This window comes from Dipodomys merriami, unplaced genomic scaffold (genome assembly GCF_024711535.1).
Source record: "Dipodomys merriami isolate MVZ:Mamm:240054 unplaced genomic scaffold, mDipMer1.0.p SCAF_8, whole genome shotgun sequence".
Classification (NCBI taxonomy): Eukaryota; Metazoa; Chordata; class Mammalia; order Rodentia; family Heteromyidae; genus Dipodomys; species Dipodomys merriami.
Genome location: NW_027206401.1, coordinates 60,521,993 through 60,536,164, shown reverse-complemented (window position 1 = coordinate 60,536,164; position 14,172 = coordinate 60,521,993). Strand labels below are relative to the sequence as shown.

General features: G+C 37.3%; 1 protein-coding gene across 3 annotated transcripts in view; it reads left to right on the top strand.

The window, feature by feature from the left end:
* Mei4 (meiotic double-stranded break formation protein 4) overlaps positions 1-11,012 on the top strand; it is a 236,032-nt gene extending 225,020 nt beyond the window's left edge. For all 3 annotated transcript variants that reach the window (XM_070011058.1, XM_070011060.1, XM_070011057.1), the window contains one exon: positions 10,478-11,012. In XM_070011058.1, the coding sequence (XP_069867159.1) occupies positions 10,478-10,744 (267 nt within the window). In that variant the 3' untranslated portion in view covers positions 10,745-11,012. The remainder of the gene's footprint in view (positions 1-10,477) is intronic.
* The last annotated feature ends 3,160 nt before the right edge of the window (positions 11,013-14,172 follow it).

Below are 14,172 nucleotides of genomic sequence, written 5' to 3'. Positions count from 1 at the left end.
CCTTCCTATCTAGGAAGAATCAAACATCAAACATGCACAGCAAACATTGATTATATGTGTAAGATATATATATATATATATATATATATATATATATATATATATATAATTTTGTGTTCAGACTTAGACCATCCCCTGGGCTATCTCATTATATATATATATATATATATATATATATATATATATATATTATACATAATATATATGAATATTCCAAAATACAGAAAAGAACATCTGGTTCCAAGCATTTGACTATGGGATACCCAGCTGTGCTCTTAGCACTAATAGCTTGGGTACTGTGTTATTTTTGTATCCTCAATCTTGGGGTGGTCACACATAGAGACACCATATGTATTTTTAACAAGACAGAAAGGAGAAAAGAGCTACACACATAAATGAATAGATTGTAAAGTGCCAAATACCCTCACCTGTGTTCATCCACAGAGAATTAAGTGCTTAGCAAATGTCTATGAGCCCTGGGTTGTCGTTAGTAGTTTCTGGGTGCCTGTAATCCTGTCTACTTAGGAGGCTGAGATATGATGACCTGAGGTTTGAAGCCAGCCTTGACAGGAAAGTTCATGTCTAATTAACCATAAAAAGCCAGCTATGGCTCAAGTGATAGAGTGCTAACCTTGAGCACGGAAGCTTAGGGACAGCACCTAGGCCCAGAATTCAAGCCCAAGAACAAGCAAATAAATAAATAAGTGAAATGCCTAGTTTGCATTATTTGTCAAAAACTACTATAAGGAAAGTTCAGATGAATAACTGATCTGTGTTTTCTGAAACATACGAGAAAGGAATTTCTAACCTTAGACTGTTGTAATATACAGCACTCATCTAAAAACAAAAAGACAGAAAAGAAAAAAAGTCTCTCCTTCATCGCTCAGTATTCTTTGCTTAGTTAGATACTCTTATCTCAAAGCTCTCAGTCAGTGGCTGGGAATGTGGCTTAGTGGTAGAGTGCTTGCCTAGCATGCATGAAGTCCAGGATTTAATTCCTCAGTGCCACAGAAACAGAGAAGGCCAGAAGTAGTGCTGTGACTCAAGTGGTAGAGTGGTAGCCATGAGCAAAAGAAGCTCAGGGCCAGTGCCCAGGCCCTGAGTTGAAGCCCTAGGACTGACCTCCCCTCAAAAAAAAATAAAAATAAAAAAATATCTCAGTCAGCAAGGGCTTCTGGCACATGGTCTGCCCTGGGAGTCCCCGTCCCTGTCCTATCCGTGTACTATCTGTGCTTCTTGTCCACACTCCCCTTTAACCCTTGGCTATCTGCTTCCGTCTATTCATTTTGGTATCACCTTATTATATAAACTTCAGCCTCAGGAAAGAGATTTAAGAAAAGTCGTTAACATTGATTAATGAAAAGAATATTTGTAAGGAAGTCTCATAATAAAAAGTAAATGTCCAAAGCTTATCACTTATGACTATATGTAGATACATATGTAGATATAGTTGTGACTATATGTAGATGCACTCTTGCATTGTTGTTGAACTATTTCCCATAGGGAACAAGATAAACTATCAAGCCACAAAATACTAGTAGTTTTACTACTTTGGAGTTCTTTATTTAAGGAATTTCATAAATCAGACAAAATCCCCCTAGGATTAATCTCCAGGATTCCACATTTTAGGCAGGAAACCATACCATTATCTAAATAAGAAAAATCAATTGCTGCCCATTATGTCCTTTTTTTATTCTTCTTTGCCAGGCAGGCACTTTGATCAAAAGATAATGTAGCAGTCTATACCTCTTACTCCCTTGGTGCTGTGGCTCACACTTCATTGCTAGTCAGTCTTTCCCATTGACCTGTACTCTGCTCTGATCAGTTTCACACTGCCTCAGTATGACTTCAATACTCAGATTTGTGAAGAGGAAAGTAGCATATAAGCCTTTAGAAGAACCATAGTGCCAGCAGTGTGATGTCTAGTGTAGTCATCAGCTCTTGGATTTCACTGTACAAATCTGCCTGTGGTTTTTCTGCTTCTCTTGAGCACCATTGCCAGCAAAGCCAGGTGCATGTCTTATGCTGGGCTCTGCCTAAGCCCATGATTGGTCTTCAGTTTCCTTAGTGCTTTGTCTTTTGCCTGAGAAGCTGCCAGCTGCTTAGCAAATAGCTCAGACAGTTAATTTCATCCCTTTGAATACACTGAAGTCGACTACCCCTTTACCCTCTACAAAAGAAGAACAAGAAAAAAAAAGGATAATATTAAAAATCAAGGATAAATTTCCCACTTAATTATCATGGTGACAACTGACCTTTTCCTTCAAGTATTGTATTGAATTCATTCTTTTAGAAGAGGACTCATTTTAGTTATATCTTACTTACTGCTTCTGTTCAACAAAAGCTGGCACTAAGGGTACTGAGTTAATGGTGTATTACATCCAGTGAACATCTAACATTTGGGTTATATAGCTATATTCTTTGACTTAATTTTCTGCTCTGTAACCATTCTAATTTTTTTCCTTTACCTTGTTTTTGAAGCAATAGAAAAACACCGTGCTGGGTTTCGCTCATTGTGCAGCAGGGTGCTTGTTTCTGAACACGCCACGCTGCACCTCTGCATGCCCTTGGCCAATGCACATAAATTACCAAATTGTTGGCCTTAATGATCTGTTACATTTTCATATTATATATCATTAAATACAAACACCCAAACTACAAACTACTCCTCAGATGCACAGTGCCTTTTTTTAAAACATCTGCTATCGAAGGATGCAGCTTTCTTTGCGTGCCATGATAGCTCTATCTTTTCTTTTTTTATATTAATAAGTTTTTTTTATTGTGAAAATACCGTACAGAGGGGTTACAATTACAGGAGCAAGATAATGAGTACATTTCTTATCAAGCATTGTTGCCTCCTCCTTTGTTTCCCCTTACTATCCCCTTCTATCTCCCCCTCCCCCCAACTGTCCCCTTCCCTACCCCCCACACTCTGTCTTTTCTATGTCAGAGAGAGCAAAAGGCAGCACCCTTTCCAAGGCCCTGGGACCTTTCAAAATCCTTTTCTAACTAGATGAAATCTCAGGATTCCAATGGTAAAAGACTATATAATGGAGGAAGGAAAGTCTGAAGACTATGTAATGGAAGAAGGTACAGGCATCCCACTTGGGGATTGAGGTTACATAGTCTTCCCAGGGCCATCTGTCTTCCTGGGACTTATCTCTGGTTATTCCACCCCCACACAGGAAAAGTGATGGAGAAAAGGCAAAAGGTGTTTCCTAACATATTTGCACTGCCATTCCCACTTAATTGTACTTGTATCTCTGATCAGACTGAACCCAAAAGAGACTGAGAATGTTACTAGTTTAAAAATTCATCTGTTGTACCCTGAACCAAATTTGGGTTCAATAGAAGGAAAATTGGATAAGGCTTAGACACTTAACCCCATGTACTTAAGGATATAAGGAAGGACTCCACAAACCTGTTGCAACAATGAGAAGTACAAAATGTCATGTCAAAACCAGCTTTACAGTGTCGGTGTGGGGGGGGAGGGGGGTATGATTGGGTGGGGGGGAGGGGGGAGGCTGGGAAGAGAGGTGAAGGGTAAACAAAGGAGGAGGTTGCAATGCTTGGTAAGAAATGTATGCATTATCCTGCCCATGTAATTGTAACCCCTCTGTACAGTATGTTCTCAAATAAAATAAAATAAAATAAAAAGGAAGGACTCCACAAAAATTATCAAGTTTACTTTCACTGAGTTCCAACTAAAAACAATAGTTAAGAACTGACATTATGTGTTCGTTGCCTGAGCTTCAGAATTTATGTTTTAAAGTAGGGATATAGAATGCTTTTAAATGATTTAACAAATAATATGGGTATGTTGAGTTTCTCAAACCCCATTCAAGAATAGATGAAAAAATCAGTGTTTTAATTCTGAATGATCTCTAAAACTATCTGGTGATTTTCTTCCAGGAGGATATTTCCAGTTCGAGGTATCTCTGTTTTAAAAATGGCATTGTGTAATGAGCATTAGCAGAAGGAATAAGAAATTTTCTCTCAGAGCTACTTCAGAGTGAGAGAACTAGGTAGAATATAAACTAATGGAAGTGTGTGAGAAAGAGAATCATCCTGCTGTGTGCGGGCACATCTAGTTCTCCGGCAGAGTATTCCAGAAATCACCTAGGTATTTTCCGGTTATGTTCTACCTGGTAGAATATTTTCTGAGGCTGGTGTTATTAGATCCAGTTTGACATTAAGGCAGAGTTTGAAGGATTGGTATTAGCCCTTAAGTGTTGGGTAGAATTCAACAGTAAAGCCATTAAGTTCTAGGATGCTCTTTAGTGGGAAACTGACTTATTACTGATTCAGTCTCATTACTTATTATTGGCCTGTTCAGATGTTTTTATATTTTCATGATTCAGTCTTGATGCATATGTGTCCAGAAGTTTATCTGCTTTCATTATGTACGTATAGAAATCTCCTATAACCTTTTGCAATTCTGTGGTATTTGTTGTAATGTTTTCTTTCTCATTAATGTTTATTTGAATGTTTCTCATTCGTTTTCCTAGCTTCTCAAAGGATTTGTTGTGCTCATCTGTTTAAAAATGAATTCTTACTTTTATTAATCCTTTCAATTGTTTTTTACTCTCCTTACCATTTATGTCTTCTTCTTTCCTTTTACTAACTGTGCAGAGCGTGTTTTGTAGGTCTTTGGGATGTGAAAGTAAGTTGTTTGAGATGTTTCTCCTTTCTAATGTAGTGTTCTACATTTGTCTCAGAAGTGTTTTGCTGAAATAATAGTTTTGATACATTTTAATTTCTTTTTTGAGGTTTGTAGTTCAGGAATCTAATTTCCTGGTGTTTATAGATCTTCAAGTTTTTTTGAAATCAATTGATAAATCATATATCTGACTCCTAGTTTCATGACACTATAGTTGAAAACACAGTTTATATCATTTTAATCTTAAATTTGTTACAACTTTTTTTTTTTTGGCGGGGGGGGGGGGGGGTCCGGTCATGGGGCCTGGGCGCTAATACTCAGCTCTTCAGCTCAAGGCTAGTGCTCTACCACTTGAGCCACAGCGCCACTTCCAGCTTTTTTTTCCCTTTTTGCTTACATGGTGCTGAGGAGTCGAACCCAGGGCCTCAGGCATGCAAGGCAAGTGCTCTACCACTGAGCCACCTTCCCAGCCCTACAACTTGTTTTTTAACCTAAGATTTTGCCCAGAGAATTGTCCTGTGAACTTTACAGGAATGTATATTCTGCTGATACTGAATTGAATGCTTGATGTATGTCTTTTGGTTCCATTTAATCTAAATTATGAAGTCCAGTGTTTTCTTATACTTTTCTGAGTGATCTATCCATTGATGAAAATGGCTTATTGAAATTTCCTACTCTGGGCTGGGAAGGTGGCTCAGTGGTAGAGCACTTGCCTTGCATGCATGAGGCCCTGGGTTAGATTCCTCACCACCACATAAGCAAAAAGAAAAAAGCCAGAAGTGGTACTGTGGCTCAAGTGGTAGAGTGCTAGCCTTGAGCTGAAGAGCTGAGGGACAATGCCTAGGCCCAGAGTTCAGGCCCCATGAACGGACCCTCCCACCCCCCAAAAAAGAAATTTCCTACTCTTACTGCACTGCAACATATCTTCCCTTCAGATCCATTAGTATTTGCTTCATGTATTTATTTAGGTGTTCTAATGTGTTCATGCATATATATATGTGTGTGTGTTATAACTTCTTGATTATTATTTAATAGTCTTTTCCTTATTTTAAAGGTTTTTACTTAAAGTCTGTTTTGTTTGATTTAAGTATAACTGTGCTTTTCATTTGCCTGGACTGTCTGTATTTATACCCTCACTTTAAGTTTACATTTGTGAGTAAAGGTAACATCAATGCCCTATAGACAGCAAATACAGCTGCTTTTGTCTTTGTTTTCAATATTCAATTGCTTTTGTCTTTATTCTCTTTAGAGAATATAATCCATTTTGGGTCAACATAGTTATTGATAGGGAAGAAGGTAATGATACCATTTATAACTTTCTTTCTCTTTTTAAATATAATTTTTATTGTTATTGTAAATGTGATATACAGCAGGGTTACAATTACATAAGTCAGGTAAGGAGTACATATGTTTTTTTTAACAATGTCACCTTTTCCCTCTTTTCTCTCAGATTTTTCCCTCCAATCCCCCTCCCGCACAAGTTGTATAGTTCGTTTATAACTTAGTGTCTAGTGAGTATCAATGCTGCACTGTTCACACTTTGTCCCACCATTTCTGTACTCCTCCTTTTCTTTCTCTCTTACTTTATGGATTTGTTATTATATTTTTATGAAATAGCATACTTTAATTTTATAGCTTATTTTTCAATGGGTGCTACTATCTGTTTTTGCCTCATACTTACCATGAAACTGATGTGAAAGGATGTTTCAAACTGATAATAGCATAGTACTGATTTCACAAAAAAATTCTACTGCACCTTTATAACTCTTCTCAAATTTGTGTTTGCTTTTGAGTGTCATAATGTATATTAATTTGCATTGTATATCCCTTAACATATTATTAAACTATTGAGATATTCATATTTTCATATTTTCTCTTAACTTTATACCAAAGATATGAGATTTTTACATGTAACCAGTACAGAATGAAAACTTTCTGTATTTTTTCTGTACTCTTCATGTGTTCATATTGCTAAAGATAATAAGACAACTTTATTTGCAGATGATTGCATGTGGTTTTGAATGAGCTTGATCAAACATTAACTGAAAATCTAAATAAACTCAATTTTAAGTTAACATGTACATTACAGAACTCAGTTGATGCTCTGAAGCTCACAGTCCTGCATTATTGTCTATTGTGTTTTTAATCATCTCATGATCTGCTAAGCATTCTTTTGCCTTTAGTTCTGTAAAACTGTGACTCCCAAAAAGCAAATGAGATGTCCCAAAAGTAGGATAAAATGTAATAGTAATAAAATGTAATAGTAATCCTCCCATCCTAAAAAGGCACATAATGCACTTAATTTAAGTGATAGAGGCTAAAGGTTTTACATTCATTGACAAGCAGCAGCATGCCTTTAGCACATATTGGCCATCTTGTGGGAAAAGTGAGTGACGCATGTGCACTACAGAATACTGCACATCCTGGCCCTGAGGGTTTCCTCCACAGCAGGCTTCTGGGACCACAGAGCTGCAGATACCAAAGAGTCCCCTGTAACATTCAGTCCTTTAAGCTTGAAGACTTCCCTTCACCATTTTTATGAGTAGGTCTGTGGGTAATTAACTCCATTTTTGCCTGTGAAACACCTTATCTGTTCTTTATTTCTGAAGGTCACCTTTGCCAGAGAAAGTGTTTTTGGTCATCAGGTTCATTTGTTTCCCCTTCAGGACTTTAAAAGGTCATCCTTCTACTTCCTGGCTTATAAACAAGTCAAGTTTAATCTCAGTGATAATCCCTTATGCGTGAGGAGCTTCTGTTCCCTTGATGCTTTCATAATCCCATCTTTGATGTTTAATTTTGACCATTCCTTTCCCTTGGCCTGTGCAGTCTCCTTAGGATCAAAGGATCATGAAACTTTTCTTTCGGTACGAGGATATTTAGATCCTCCCATAGATTTGAGACGTTTTGTATTTATTTAAATAAACTTTCTGGCCCTTTGCCCATCTCTTCTATTTCTCAATTTGATAATGAGTGTTTGCCCTTTTGATGCTGCCCCGTAAAGTCACACTTTCTTCATTTGTTTTCATTCTGTTTTTCTTTGCATCTTTTCAAGTAGCAAATATTTTTATTCTCTCTGATGAATTCTGCTGCTGACGTTATCATTAGCGTTTTTCATTTCATTCTTCATTTTTTGGCACAATATCTGTACAGTTTTTCTTTGCCTTTTTAAATAACTTGAACTTCTATGTTAAATTTTTCATCATGTTCATTTATTCTTTCCTTGATTTCATTCAATTGTTTCTCTCGTTTTCTTAAATTTCTCCAAGTATCTTTAAGGAATCATTTTAAATTCTTTTTTTTTTTCTGGTCAGCCCTGGGGCCAGAACTCTGGGCCTGGGCACTGTCCCTCAGCTCTTCAGCTCAAGGGTAGTGCTCTACCACTTGAACCACAGTGTCACTTCCATTTTTTCTGCTGAGGAATCTAACCCAGGGCCTCAGGCATGCAAGGCAAGCACTCAACCACTGAGCCACCTTCCCAGCCCTTAAATTCCTTTTCAAGCAATTTGTAAATTATCATTTCTTTGGGCCAACTAATGAAAGATTACTGTGTTCTTGATCATGATATGTCTCCTCATTTTTCACATCTCTTGTTGCCTTATACTGATGTCCATGCCTTTGATGGAGCAATTGTCTTATCCTGACTTTCCAGGCTAGACTTTTCCACGTGTGGCAGGGGTGGGAAGGCACTTGTCTGGATGGGACAGTGACTTTGCCCCCAGTGAGGGTGCAGCTGTGTCGTGTCTGATTATCAGCAGATCCTTTGGATGAATGCTGTGGCACTGTGTGCTGTTGACTGGGGTCATTAGGAGCAATGGCTGCTAAACCGCTCCCAATTTCTTCTTACTGCTTCCAGAGAAATCCCTTTTGGCTTTGGCTTTTTGGTTTGTAGGCTGGTTGGTCATAGCCATGGCACCAGGATCTGATGGTTGAAGCACCCACAGAGCTGAGACTCAGTGCACAGGGACATGTTCAGGGATTGGAGCAGTTGATGAACTATTTCTTGGGATTCAAGTACACTCATTGCTACATGGGTAATTATATGCATGTTATAGATGCTTGTGATGTCATCTAAAAGCTGGAAATAGGAGCCCAGGCATGCTTAGACTTAGAGTATTTTATAGTTGGGGCAGCTCCCAGTTCTGAGGTGGAACTCAGAACAGGCACTCAGAGAGACCATGGCTCTAGGGCCCAGAATGCATTTTGAACCATCGTTGTATGGTAATGGCACAATCTGAGATGTGAGAGGGCACACAGCAGCCCAGAGTCCAGGTCCAAAGTAGTACTCACACAGTGGCTGTAGGTGGGTGGCTATGCATGAATTTGGGAGAGAGAGTAGCTCAGTTCCCAAAGTAGCCTAATAATAGTGGCTGTTTTCTTGAAGCAAGAAGTGTATGCAGCCATGCTTGGTAAGAAATGTATGCATTATCCTGCCCATGTAATTGTAGCCCCTCTGTACAGTATGTTCTCAAATAAAATAAAATAAAATTAAAAAAAAAGAAGTGTATGCAGCCATGTCTCAGACAAGTAAGTCTTATCATATGCCTTTTAAGAAAACACTTATTTATTTTCAATAATTTGCATATATTTGGCTCTTGTTTATTATGCTGCCTTTTTGAAGAATAAATTCCTTTGGCTCTAAAAGAATGTTCTTTCATGTATGGTTTATTACAGCAGATAGGGTCTAAGTGTTTCCAGCACATTTATTTCTTTTTCCCCCAAGTTGTAATACACTTAATGAACTTTGAATAAAAGGTATATGAAAAAAAGCCATTGGCTGCCATCTGCAGACTTCATGTTCTAATGAGTCTACTTCCTAGAGGCCTCGTTTCCCTGGCTGCAAAATGATGATAAGTATTCTCTTACCTCCTAGGGCTTCTAGTTTGTTTCTTAATTAATAAGCAAATATTGAAGCCAGCTTCTGTTTTTACACTGATACTGGTATCCATGAGTAACCTGCTATCTACTTTGTAGTTCTTCTTTTTAACTTGCTTTCCATTTATCCACTGAGGCTAGGTAAATCCTGCAAGGTACATTTGTACCTCCCATGAGCCCACTGTCAAAAACTACTCCTTTTTGTCTTAAGAGCCCACACTTGGGCACTCACCTTGACCTTCCTTGCTTCCAAATGTTCCTAGGGTCAGCTCTCAAAGATCCTTGCCATTGGCAGGAATACAATACATTGGAAAAATTACACAAATGTTTTACACATTGTTATATGTAAGACACTTGGCTAAGTAGTCTCCGATTCATCTAAGTAGGGAATACAGGTCTTGAGTGTTCTTCATCCAAAACACTTGAGACCAGAGTATTTTGGATTTTTTTTGCCAGAATTTTTTAAAAATTTATGTGTAAATGTCTTAGGGTTAAAACTAAGTCAAAAACAAAATTCCTCTGAATTTCATATACACCTTATACATACCGCCAGAAGATAATTTTGAACCATTTATTTAGCACACCTGCAGTGTGATGCAGATTTGTCACAAGTCTAGATGTGGAAATTGTCCATTTGTGGTATCCCATTGCCATTCAAAAACTGGTGGATTTGGGAACATTTTGGATTTGCATTTGAGGGTTTTCCACCTGTATAGATGTTCAGAGAGAAAAACTTAAAGCTATCTAAACCATCAAGCATCAAATGTATTTGTCATATTTCTACAGTCTTTAAATAGAAGAAATTTTCTTCTTTGTTCTTGGCCCTCCCAAAAGTGGGACCGAGAGAAAGAATGTTTTATTTTGTTAAAATGTTTAATCTTCTCATTCGGCATTTATCTAAGTTCATTCGCAGCATTTTTAGTGGGTCTTGTTGTTTATTTGTAGGTACAAGCCACTTATGATGTAACACGCTATGAAAATATTTTCTTTCTCTTATGGATTCTGGAGCAGCTTCTTCAAATAGAAACGAAAGAGCACAGTTCATGTATAGATCATGATGACCCAGAAATCAAGAAATTTCTTCAGAAGCTTGATGGAACTGTCTTCCAACTCTCTGATGCATTTCCTTTATTTACATTTTATTTATGGAGACTGGGCATTCTCTTGAACTCAGCTAAAATGGAAATTGTTGGAAGTAGTGCACTTCCTTAACAGTTTACCAAATAGTACCAGAGACCACTCTTAAATTTTTCCTAGGAACATTTTTAAATGAGCATTCTTAATTACTCTCATTGCAATTGTTAATTAAATGTAATGGTTCACTTTAAATTGTGTGTAAAGGGTTATGTCATTTTTCTATACAAAAAATCCATCCATTTTAGTTGAGAATGCCCTTTTTCTTACTATATAATTGTATCTTATGTCTGACACTTGTAATCTAGCTTTATTATTCTCTAAAATAGACCATTTATTGTCTGTCTCATTCAAAAAAATGTTCAGTTGTGAAATATGTTCTTGTAATAGATTCCAAATGATAGAAAAATAGGTCTTAAACTTTTGTCACTTTAAACACATTTTAAACAGTTTAAAATAAACCTTAATAAGTGAAGGTTTAATATTCATTTGCTTAGCTCACTATGCTTGTATCACTTTCATCTTTTTATATAGAAAAAGGAAAGTTTTTAACATTTGAAAACTTACTGGCCTTTAATATAACCAACATTGAAGTATTTTTTTAAATATTAATTGTTGGGGCTGAGAAGGTGGCTCAGTGGTAGAGTGCTTGTCTTGCATGCATGAGGCCCTGGGTTCGATTCCTCAGCACCACATAAGCAGAAAAAGCCAGAAGTGGGGCTGACAATCATGTGGTAGGGTGCTAGCCTTCAGCTGAAGTGCCCAGGCCCAGAGTTCAGGCCCCAGGACCAACAAAAATAAATAAATAAAAATAAAATAAAATATTAATTGTTTGAAACACTGTTTTACAATATTTCCTTTGATTCTGCTGATTTAATATCCTATTTCTATAACTGTAAAAATGTGCTTAAGTTGTGTATAAGGAAGTCATTAGAGATACTTTTATTTTGTTGGTTGTGGGGCTTGAACTCTGGGCCTGGGCGCTGTCCCTCTCTGACCTCCTTAGCTCAAGGCAAACATTCTACCTCTTGAGCCACAGCACCACTTCCAGTTTTCTGGTGATTAATTGGAGATAAGAGTCTCACAGATTTTTCTGCCTGGGTTGGCTTTGAACCACAATCCTCAGGTCTCAGCCTCCTGAATAGCTAGGATTACAGTCATGAGCCACTGGCTCCCAGCTAAAGATACTTTTATAAATACCAACATCCACTCAGAAAAAATAATCTTACATTTATTGAAAATATTAGTTGAATATGCCAGTTACACAATTTCATTGTCTTCAATTATTAAAATTATAAAAAAGCTTAATGGGCATGTATTATTTACTCCTCTATGGTACAATTTAGGAAACACCAAATAAAAGGGATTTTTAATTAATAATGTGTGATATTGTATAAGTTAGTCTAATTCCTGCATGCCATTGGTAATGAGAAAAAACACTTTGCTGATTCATTTTACAGAGAATATAATAGTATACCAGCCAGTTAAGTTCAAACTGCCTTGGCACTTCCTGAGACTCACATGTATAGTTTTCCTGATGTTCTCAAAGTTTTATATATGTTTAACTATAAATCTTACAGCATAAAAGTTGAAACTACGCTCATACTTGTTTGGAATATTTTATATGTTTTGTTGTTTTTTGTTTTGTTTTTGTTTTTTTAATCTGAAACTCTACAGGCCCATGTCTTGTCTGTGGCCATTTGCATCTCTGACATTTCTGGGTTAAAGAACCTGGCTAATCATGACCATAACCTTGTTATGGACATCTTCAAACTGCCATTTTCCTAAATAGTGCAAAGTGCCCTCCAAAATGACTCATAGCTAGAGTGCTTATGAAAGTAAGAAAAGAAAACAAAGAGTATCATTTGTCCATAGATCTATGAATCAATGCAATTATCTCACAGGCTATTATATTTTAAGTGATATTTGTTGCTGTTGTGTAGATAAGGGAAGTAGATTCCTAAGGAAGCAGGAGGAAAACCATTCACATTCCTAAATCTTTATGTACATTTGTAGATTTTCTTAAGGCCACATTGTGTGACAAAATATTGAAGGCTCTGGTTCATGATAATATCATGTTATGTATTCACCAAATATAAAATACCAGTCCTGTATACAGACCAATTATTTTAACAATTGGAGAAGCATACTCAGCTTTATCCTTTCTCAGATTTTTTAAATAGACCTCTCTTTCAGTAGTCAATAGGTAAAATTAAATACATCAGTATCTGCCAAAAGAGATAATTGGGATGATGCTTAGCTCATGAAAAAAAAAAAAAGGTGGAAAAGTTGCTGTTATTTGAATTTAATTCATCCTTTCTCAATTATTTTTAGGATTGGGCAATACTTAATTTATCTAGTTGCTGAGTAGTCTTCTGCTTTAAGAACTTTCTAGATATTATAGACAGCCAGTTGTCATGAGAAATAAACACAGCCTCATTTAATGTGAAAGTTCTTTTTTGATTTAGCATACAGCAAGTTTTAAGAAGTTACTCTTAAAACCTGTTGTTTAAGAAGCAATGCTTGATAAAAGAAAACGATCCACTAGACACTGAAATACTTTAGTGTTATAATTAATAGGTATTTACTCTGAACTTAGAGTATTTTCATTATCTCAGTGCAAAATTTGCTGCTTAGCTGGGTAATCCAGCTTTTATTTCAGGCAGTATTATTGTAAGGTAAATCATCCCAGAAGCCACATTTTAAAATATAGAATATTGGAGTCTTTATTATATAGTTAACAAGGTGCAGGCCTGCAGCACTCAAATACACATAACACAGCTAGGAAACATGCTAAAGAGGAAAGAAATAACAAGAACGATACCAACAAGCCAATTCAGCTCCAGTATAGAGCTGTATTGGGACTCTGTGATGACTGGAGATGAGCCAGGAGACAGGACACCGGACACAATCACAGAGATATGGTATGGAGTCCAGCAGCTAGGCTGGTCCAGCCTAAATAGGTTGGCACAGAAGGCAAATCCTCAGGAAATTCCCAGTCCCAGACACTAGACTGACGGATTCAGTAACCTATCTGCCAAATGCTTGCCCCTGCCTCCAGGAGTCTGGGCACACCCTTTACCTGGGATGCTGGTGATTGAGGAGGGTTTCCTTCTCCCAGCATGAAGACAAGATGCCAGACCCTACCATCCACCATGTGGCCAATATAGTGCCGGCCAGACCTGGCCTCCTTACTTCAGTATGTGTAAGTGTTCTATAACCAGTCCACTGGGTAGCAGTATTTCTTATCACCTTTAAATGATTGTATAAAGGAATCTCAATATGTTACTCTATGAGTACAATGAATCTTGATCAATGTCAGCCCTTCCTTCATTCTCCCGCATCTCTCCCAAGCCCTCCATGCCCGCAAGTTACCTGGTTCCATTTTCACGTATGTACATTGACTATAATGACTGTAGTTGCCCACTCAATCTCTCTCCATTAGTTCCCACCCCACCCCTGAACAACTAAGCAACAGTCTAGCAGCATGAATATGGGGAAGTTGA